The 9855-nt window shown below is 45.5% G+C and overlaps 1 protein-coding gene across 1 annotated transcript; it reads right to left on the bottom strand.

Moving 5' to 3' along the window:
* Positions 1 to 1722: 1722 nt before the first annotated feature.
* Positions 1723 to 6924, bottom strand: LOC139401298 (cyclic nucleotide-binding domain-containing protein 2-like). The gene is made up of 10 exons (XM_071145639.1): positions 6713 to 6924; positions 6144 to 6307; positions 4685 to 4841; positions 4220 to 4371; positions 3836 to 3974; positions 3654 to 3735; positions 3225 to 3288; positions 2992 to 3109; positions 2612 to 2775; positions 1723 to 2310 (listed from the first exon to the last, which is right to left on the bottom strand). Exons 2-10 carry the CDS (start codon positions 6275 to 6277, stop codon positions 2088 to 2090), a joined length of 1233 nt encoding a protein of 410 aa, XP_071001740.1. The 5' UTR covers positions 6278 to 6307; positions 6713 to 6924; the 3' UTR covers positions 1723 to 2087.
* Positions 6925 to 9855: the final 2931 nt, after the last annotated feature.

The following is a 9855-nucleotide window of genomic DNA, read 5'->3' as shown; positions in this document are numbered from 1 at the left end:
GCCAGGAGGCGCTCGGTGAGTGGGGGGGTACTGTCATGTATTGTCATGTTTTGTGTTTCTGTCCTTTCCCTTCACCCTGTCTCCCTCTGCTGGTCGTTGTTAGGTTACCTTTTCTCCCCCTCTTTCCCCCAGCTGTGCCTTGTCTCCTCCTAACTACCCATTCACCCCGTTTCCCACCTGTTCCCTTTTTCCCTCTGATTAGGTCCCTATATCTCTCTCTGTTTTTGTTCCTGTCCTTGTCGGATTCTTGTTTGTTGTGTTTCATGCCTGAACCAGACTATCGTCATGTTTGCTGTAACCTTGTCCTGTCCTGTCGGAATCTGCCGGTCTATCTGAGCCTACCTATGTTTGGTTATTAAAGAAGCTCTGTTTAAGTTAATTCGCTTTTGGGTCCTCATTCACTCACCGTAACAGGTGCAGTAATCTGTGAGCTGCTCTGACAGTTAGTGCTTAAAGCTAGTGAGGGAGATAAGTGTTTCCAGTTTCAGAGATTTTTGTAGTTCGTTCCAGTCATTGGCAGCAGAGAACTGGAAGGAGAGGTGGCCAAAGAAAGAATTGGTTTTGGGGGTGACTAGAGAGATATACCTGCTGGAGCGTGTGCTACAGGTGGGAGATGCTATGGTGACCAGCGAGCTGAGATAAGGGGGGACTTTACCTAGCAGGGTCTTGTAGATGACATGGAGCCAGTGGGTTTGGCGACGAGTATGAAGCGAGGGCCAGCCAACGAGAGCGTACAGGTCGCAATGGTGGGTAGTATATGGGGCTTTGGTGACAAAACGGATTGCACTGTGATAGACTGCATCCAATTTGTTGAGTAGGGTATTGGAGGCTATTTTGTAAATGACATCGCCAAAGTCGAGGATTGGTAGGATGGTCAGTTTTACAAGGGTATGTTTGGCAGCATGAGTGAAGGATCCTTTGTTGCGAAATAGGAAGCCAATTCTAGATTTAACTTTGGATTGAAGATGTTTGATATGGGTCTGGAAGGAGAGTTTACAGTCTAACCAGACACCTAAGTATTTGTAGTTGTCCACGTATTCTAAGTCAGAGCCGGCCCAATTAGTGATGTTGGACAGGCGGGCAGGTGCAGGTAGCGATCGGTTGAAGAGCATGCATTTAGTTTTACTTGTATTTAAGAGCAATTGGAGGCCACGGAAGGAGAGTTGTTTGGCATTGGAGCTTGCCTGGAGGGTTGTTAACACAGTGTCCAAAGAAGGGCCAGAAGTATACAGAATGGTGTCGTCTGCGTAGAGGTGGATCAGAGACTCACCAGCAGCAAGAGCGACCTCATTGATGTATACAGAGAAGAGAGTCGGTCCAAGAATTGAGCCCTGTGGCACCCCCATAGAGACTGCCAGAGGTCCGGACAGCAGACCCTCCGATTTGACACACTGAACTCTATCAGAGAAGTAGTTGGTGAACCAGGCGAGGCAATCATTTGAGAAACCAAGGCTGTCGAGTCTGCCGATGAGGATGTGGTGATTGACAGAGTCGAAAGTCTTGGCCAGATCAATGAATACGGCTGCACAGTAATGTTTCTTATCGATGCCGGTTAAGATATCATTTAGGACCTTGAGCGTGGCTGAGGTGCACCCATGTATGTCTAAACCCTCTGTCTATTTCTACAATTTCTCTTCTTAAGATCTGTTTTTACACCTAACCCTAAGCACACTGCTAACCTTATGTCTAAACCTAACCTGACATTAAGATAATAAAACACATTTTTGTTTTCTTTATTTTTATTTTTTTTGTACAATATAGCCAATTTCGACTCCGTGGCTGTGTTAACTAGTGACAACCGAGTTCCTTCAGCTTTCTACTCAGAGAGCAGAGGCAGGGGCAGAAGGGTTTAAAGTATGTTTTCTCATGACCCACTCATGAGAAATTATACTTCAAAACCATTCTTCTTGATAAAAGGTATTATGGTGTGCAGATAATTTGATTTCTGCCTGATGTTAACTAAAATGCTGTGAAATAGTTTTTAAGGATGAAAATAATGAAAAATGCAGCAAACGCTCAAACTTGAAGCATATTGATAAAACCATGTCTATGTATTAAGTCATCTACACAGTTATTCCTTTATTTAATTATTTTTTGTTTGGCTCTACCCTCTGCTTTGTCTGTTTCAGCCTGTTGACCACGTGTCTGGTCTGCTGAAGGGCCTGGCTGGGGCCACTGTGGCCCTGCTGCTTCTGGGTTTTGGGGCTTCTGATTGGGGCGACCCGTTCGGGGAACAGGTCCTGTATCACACTGTGTTTGTAGTCCTTCCAGCGGCTGTGTTCCAGGAACACAGTGCACAGCTCGTCGTCGCTACACAGGAAGACAACACAAACGCGGTCATAATAATATATGCCATTCAGCAGACACTCTTTTCCAAAGCGACTTCCAGTAATGTGTACATTCTCCCTAGCTAGATCTGAGAGGATTAGATAGGTATAAGCAATACAGTGAAAGTTCCACCTTGCCCTCTGTGGATTGCTTGCTTTACACCTATCTAGTCCTGAGTCGTCTTAGATCTACACAAACACCTAGAGGGTAGGGGCTAGTGGTTGTCTTGCATGAATTGCACCAGTAAGGGCAGCCCATCTGAACTGGTATCCATAAGTCTCACCTTGGGTAGGTTTTCTGCAGGGCCTCCAGCTTCTTCATGGTGGTGTTGTCCACCAGCTTGTCAAAGCGAGTCTTCTCCACCCGCAGGATCTCCACGCTCTGGCTGACCAGAGTGAACCTGCGACAGTCTCTCTGCTTCGACGGCATCAGGTACTGGTTCAGACCCTGAACCACACCACACAGCAGATACACGGAACCGTAGAGTTAGAAAACACTAGAGGAAGAGTTTAAGGAAGTGATTACAACTCAGAACACAGCATGCCATGGATGTCATATTATCATGTTATTACATGGTCATCCATGCTGAACACAAGGCACAAGTACCATACAGGTTTCTTCCAGTGTTGATGTGGGTAACGTCTGGACCTTAGTGCTACGTACAAATGTGCCGCTCTGATGAAGGGTGTCGATCAGGAAACAGGCGCTGGTGGGCAGGTCTGCAGGAAGTCCTCTGGGAGGACGTGGAGGATTATTGAGGAGGACTTTGTGTTTTATGACACTGAGGAAGAGTAGAACAGACAGACACAACTTATCACCGGGCAGCGAACTAACTGGACACAGCTGAGATGCAGCGATGTCACTGATGTGTGGTACATCCAGGTCAGTTACATTACCTTCCTGGTTGGTTTGTCAGCTCGCCTTTGAATCCATGTGTTGGCAAACATGTACCTCTGCTTACTGAGAGAGAGGAAGAGGGAGAGAGAGAGCGACAGAGAAAGAGAGACAGACATAGACAAAGAGACGGAGAGAGAAAGAGAGACAGACATAGACAGAGAGACAGAGCGAGATAATATTTTTTGTTTTTAATTGTTCTTCAACATGTAATTACACAAATGTTATAATCTTACTCAAAACTCAATATAAACAACAGACACCTTTTTTTTAAATAAAAATAAAATAAGTGTTATTCTGGTTGCTATAGGATACAGGGAAAACTGAGTTTGCCTAGAACTGAATGCTGAAATGTGAACTGTGTATATTGTATGCATATTTATTGTGTATTCACATTACAGTAGGATTGTATTATAAACACGTGCCAGTACCTGAGTCTGCATACTGTTTTAGGAGGCGTTGGTAGGTACTGCAGGAGGTAAGGTCCACCACTCTCAACACGTCACATTGGCCCTGTAATGGAAGTATTTCGTCTCTAACATCTCTGCCTGCAACTACATTACCCAACATTCCCCACATGCACTGTAGGCCTACAACTTTGTCCTCCAGTTACCTTGCCAATGAAAATGATGTTGCCCATGTCGTTGGTGTCCTTGACGACCACGTGGCCGTATCGAAATTGCTCGGCCTTGGAATGGTCAGCCATCTGTTCAATGAGAGAGTATGACCAGGAGGACACTAGCTGGAGTGACCTGGGAGAGAAGGGGCACGAGGTGAATTGCATTGCAAAGAGGGGCAATGTGACTCACGGTGAATGAGAGTTAGAAACACCATTTGTAGTGGGAGTTCAAGGTGCAGCACCACAAAGACAGGTTTGTAGCAGGAATTCAGGGAGGCCTTCGCTCTTCAGTAGGAGTGGTGCTCTGCTCAACAAAGACAAGTTTGTAGGGGGTATATATTCAGATACTAAAACTCAACTCTGGCTGTAGAATCTCACCGGAAGAAGCTGAAGCGATAGTCAAACTCCCTCTTGAGCTCTACGTCCATCTTGTTAGCGAAGAAGTCTTCCTTGTCGACCACCATGAGTTCCGTCTCCTCCATGCACACCACAGTGGCATTCCTCCTCAGCGTTTTGATCAAGGCCACATCCTGACAGACAACAGTTACAGACCATTAATAATCAGAACAGTCAAAACCACACGATTGCGCCAGTAGCCTAGCTACAGTCAGGTTTGCTATTTCATGTGGTTGAAGCTACTCGTCTGCGTTGCCCATCAGGCTTGGAATGTATGTGGTGAGTTATGACGTTCGCAAGAGCCCAGATATATTTTTCCTAAACACTAAACAATATCACTACTATTCTCACCACTACTACCTCCACTATCACTACTTCGACTATTGATAATGATATTGCATCTTAAAAAAATAGCTTCTACTAAAACACAGAATTGTGAGGCCTCACCCCGAAGCTCATGCCCTTCTTGATGAGGATGGGCTCCTTATCCACGAAGGCACTGCTACCGTCGTTGTCCTTGGTGACGGCCAGGAGCCCAGAGAACACAAAGTAGAAGCTGTGTCCCCAATGGCCCTTCTTAATGACCACTCTGCGACGCTCCAACCTGCAGGCATAGCCGCGCGGGGTGATTGGTAACTCTTTATTTGGTATTTATTAGGATCCTCATTAGCTGTTGTAAAAGCAGCAGCTACTCTTCCTGGAGTCCCCACAAACCATGGAACATAATACAGAACATTAGACAAGAACAAACTTGTAAAGCATTAGAATGCCTTGTAAACATATTTGTAGTACCTTACGCAGTCATAGTTAAAAATAACTGCTGTGATAGGTCTATATTATGGCTTCTTGTTGTGCGTTAATGCTTGTACTCCTGTGTCCATGGGAACCAGGGCTATCGCTCAACACAAGCCATTTCGATCTACGATGTCCACAGATCGATTTATGATCTAAAATGTGGGTCGGAACCAGTACCAGAACCGCGCAGGTCCCCTAAGCCGAAGGGGACTTTACATCTAAGTGGTTAATGCTTTATTGTACAGTTAAGTATAACGCTCTATGACTGCATCTATAAAGTCCTATGAATGTTCATAAGGCAATATAACACTTCACAAGAAGCCCCTTCGACTAAAGTGTTACCAGACTATTATAGCCTACCAGTAGGTCAATGGCAGCTATACAGGCCAGCAAAGCCCAGTACAGACTAGTAAAACAAGGGTTGTGTTTATTTGACACTAAAAGAAACAAACTGACTGAAACAAGGAGGGACTATACTACCTAGACATTTTCCATTGCGTTCCCTACTAATGTTTTCACTCAGTTGAAGGCATTCAGTTGTACAACTGACTAGGTACCCCCTTTCCCTTTCCTTTCCAGCATTGGGGAACATCCGGGGGCCTCCCTGTGCACGCCATGTCTATTTCCATGGGCACAAGCACTGATCATGACATCAACTGTTCACACCCTTCTTGTTGGTGGAGAGAATGTTGCAGGTTTAAAGCTCATTTCCTGCAGTTCTACACATTTTGTCATGGGGTGTGAAGAAAGCATTGCAGTTTTAAAGCTAATTTTCTTGCAATTCTATACATTTCGCCATGTCTATTGTGTATTCATGTGATATTTGAGAGACACGAACATTACTACAAAATCTACGGGCTAAAAAACATTAGCTGACATGAGCTAGTTTCTGACAAGTTATAAATATCTCTCTAAGGTCTGCAATGACTGACATGACAAGAGGAACTGATGATGCAATACTTAATATAGAAATGACACCTTTTGCATTCTACTATTACAACTTTCAAGAGTAAGTTTAAAGCCGGACTGAGTTCCTTAAAAAAAATGTAAATACGTTTGGGAACCACTACCCTAAGGAACCCAAGTGATTGACAGAGGATTGACCTCTAACCTCTGATAGCGAACCACCCTGGCCAGAAGGAGTTGCAAGGTTCCACTGTAGCGACGGAACATGCTCACAGAGCTCAGCATGTTGTGAACCAGCAACACCTCCGACTCAGAACGCTCCTCTGGGCACTTCCGCATAATCTCCACCAGCAGGACAGGGATCCGGTCCTGGAATGTTCCAGACATAACGCTCACACACGTATACAAGCACACATACGCTCACACACATTCACACATAGCATTCACGCTCAGACAGAGACACACACACACACCTAAGCTCACACACATACACACACAGCTTTCACGCACACAGACACACACACACACATACACACACAGCTTTCACACACACACACACACACGTACGCTCAAACACATACACACACACACACACACACACACACGTACGCTCAAACACATACACACAAAGCTTTCACTCACATAGACAGAGACAAAGACACATACACCAACACAGGCAGACACACACACCAAGGAGAACAGCGTTCCTTCCAGTCATAAGCACAGTGTGGTCATACCCAGCATAGGTCTTCTAAATCCATACGGTATCGTTACCTCTTTCACTTTGAAGTGGTTCAGGTCAAACACCAGACTTTTACCCTGCAGGAACAGAAATCATTGTTGACTTTCCAGTCTTTCTGGATATCAAAACTGTAGCTTCTTTCTCAATCTCCCATCAAGACCGCAACATAAACCTGGTGGCCCGTTAGTCCAGCAAAACACAGCACCTTATCACTTCCCCTTAACAGTAGCACTCTCCTACACACACACACACACAACGCACCGTTCCACCGGCCGGCTGGTTGGTGATGGTCTCCCGGAAGTTGAACTCCATGAATTGGCGATAGTTGGAACGGGACATGAAGTAGCGGCAGAAGCGAGTCATCAGGATGACGCTGCGCACCGCCCACTTAAAGCCCAGCTTGCCCCGGCATGGAGCAGCCTGCACCGGGGACGAAAATAACATCTCCGCTGCCTGCTGGAAATGTAAAACCGCAGATGACTAGAGAAAGGAGGGAAGAACGGAGAGAGGGAGGGAGACAGAGAGGTCAATACATGGACTGGCTAGAGAAGGGAGGGAGACAGAGAGGTCAATACATGGACTGGCTAGAGGAGGGAGACAGAGGTCAATACATGGACTGGCTAGAGGAGGGAGGGAGAGGTCAATACATGGACTGGCTAGAGGAGGGAGGGAGAGGTCAATACATGGACTGGCTAGAGGAGGGAGAGAGAGAGGTCAATACATGGACTGGCTAGAGGAGGGAGGGAGAGGTCAATACATGGACTGGCTAGAGGAGGGAGGGAGAGGTCAATACATGGACTGGCTAGAGGAGGGAGAGAGAGAGGTCAATACATGGACTGGCTAGAGGAGGGAGACAGAGAGGTCAATACATGGACTGGCTAGAGGAGGGAGACAGAGAGGTCAATACATGGACTGGCTAGAGGAGGGAGGGAGAGGTCAATACATGGACTGGCTAGAGGAGGGAGACAGAGAGGTCAATACATGGACTGGCTAGAGGAGGGAGACAGAGAGGTCAATACATGGACTGGCTAGAGGAGGGAGACAGAGAGGTCAATACATGGACTGTAAGGTCATTAGCATTGTCCCTACATCTTCTCCTAAACACCCATGGTCAGAGGACACAGGTTGGACTGAACTATGAACTAGAGTGGCATACATAACAGTACATGCCGTTGATAAGGGGGAGGGGTTTATGTGGCCAGACCTGAAGGCCTAAACGTGAACTAAGAGAGCCTATGGAGAGCCCTGTTACCATAGAAATACAACTAAGATGGTATAATAATAATGGCTGACAGTTTGTGCCTGCAGTCTCTAACAAATATTCCTATCTAGCTTTCTATATCTATGCACATTACCACATCCTTGAGGTCCGTCTTGGCCTCCTTCGCAGCTGCTGGAAACAGAATGAGATGCTGATCAAATGAACTAATAGCCCTCACCAGGACAAAATGATAGACATACCGGTGGTGAGCATGTTTCTAAGCCACAGCATTTTTGTAGTGACTAAGATGTAAATTAAGAAACAATGTGGTTTTACCTTTCTCCGCTTTCTCTCCTGTCTCCATTGTCCAATGGTGTCAGGTGTTAGTTGTTTATTTTTGAGATATGGACTCCACCCACTAGAGAGGTTCCTCTGTGACATCACAGGGTGTATTTTATCACAGCGTCTCAGCCAGGACAGTGGTTGTGGAGGTGTCTTCTGAATCCCCCTGGAGAAAGGCCAAGTCCCCCCAGTGGTATACCTACCCCAGGTTGACAACCACAGCGCTAATCCATATTTTAGGCATAGACTATTCAGTGATGTAGCTATGAGTGGGTAGAAGTCAAACCTAACCACTGACACAGGGTCAGATATTTGTTCATCCCCCTAAAGGTTAAGTGGATGTGGGGTAGGATAATCTGATCTTAGATCTGTGGTTGGGGGAACTTCTACCTCAAGCAATGCAGTCCTAAACACATTATTGCCAAAAACCACCAATCCCAATGTCAACCTGACCTAACCCTTCAATAACCCCTTATACAGCTTTCTGCTTATTCAGGCTTTAACAGAGACTTCAGAAAGACCAAACAGAACTTCCAAAGACAAGAAAAAAAGGGCCATTGTTTTAGAAAAATTGATAATGAATATATTTATAACACTTCTATAAGGCTCATACAGCTATAACATGTTTGATATGCACTGATACATAACATGTCTCTCATACACATAATCATCAATCACAGAATAAAACACATAAATGTATCATAAACAGTTCACAGATTTCATTAAAACGATACAATTGAGGACCCTCCCATTCGTTTATTATGACTCGGAGGAAGTGTATAGGGTAGCTGCATCTCAAACCACAGTAGTGGTCGTGTTATAGTTCTTATTTGATCACAGGGATTTCACTGGTTGTACGGGGGAGGCATAGCAGCCTGGTCAATCAGACGGACTGCTGAACTCACGTTTAGTTTCCCGTCGGGAATGTGAGCTATCGCGAGATCAGGCTGGTTTCACAAGACAAGAGGGATAACCATAGAACTTCCACTAACACACTAGCTATTCTCGTACCGTCTCTGCTCACACACTTATACACACTTATTATACCCTCTCCAACTCCATAACATATCTATTATCTATTATCTTCCTCTTCAAACCCTGACACATTATTATCTATGCCCTTTCACAGTCTAATAGCCTAAAATAGTTCACATTACTGTTCGTAGTACGATCCATATGAGTCCAGTGATGGGTCTTTAAACTGGCATAGGGGGTGTGTCCTCACTGTCCTGCAACGTCATTGGTTGTCATTGTCGTTGACCGGCAGCCACACCCATGGCACAGAGATCCTCATTGGATGGTCATTAATCCTGCCCTCCAATTCCAGCAGCTGGCCTATCTAAGGGGAAATGGCTCAGTTCTGCCTCCAGGACAAGACTCAAGACAATAAACATCCACCTGCAGAACCTTATTTGAGTTCCAAAACAAACATAGAAAAGCATAGAAAACTTGTAGAAAGGCTCAGAGTGGTGGGTAGGACAGGTCCAATCAGAGCACAGTAGAAAGGCTCAGAGTGGTGGGTAGGACAGGTCCAATCAAAGCACAGTAGAAAGGCTCAGAGTGGTGGGTAGGACAGGTCCAATCAGAGCACAGTAGAGAGGCTCAGAGTGGTAGGTAGGACAGGTCCAATCA

The sequence above is a fragment of the Oncorhynchus clarkii genome, unplaced genomic scaffold (genome assembly GCF_045791955.1).
Source record: "Oncorhynchus clarkii lewisi isolate Uvic-CL-2024 unplaced genomic scaffold, UVic_Ocla_1.0 unplaced_contig_8857_pilon_pilon, whole genome shotgun sequence".
In the NCBI taxonomy this organism is placed as follows: Eukaryota; Metazoa; Chordata; class Actinopteri; order Salmoniformes; family Salmonidae; genus Oncorhynchus; species Oncorhynchus clarkii.
Note: the sequence above shows the minus strand (reverse complement) of the source record. Positions and strands in the feature narration are given on the sequence as shown.

What these genes read in the sequence shown, in the direction of transcription:
- LOC139401298 (XM_071145639.1), bottom strand. Translation starts at nt 6,277, where the DNA reads ATGCGGAAGTGCCCAGAGGAGCGTTCTGAGTCGGAGGTGTTGCTGGTT. An exon ending in AAAACAGTATGCAGACTCAG is followed by an intron (nt 3,289 to 3,653) that starts GTACTGGCACGT and finishes CCTCTCTCTCAG; the next exon opens with TAAGCAGAGGTACATGTTTG. An exon ending in CTGACAAACCAACCAGGAAG is followed by an intron (nt 3,110 to 3,224) that starts GTAATGTAACTG and finishes ACTCTTCCTCAG; the next exon opens with TGTCATAAAACACAAAGTCC.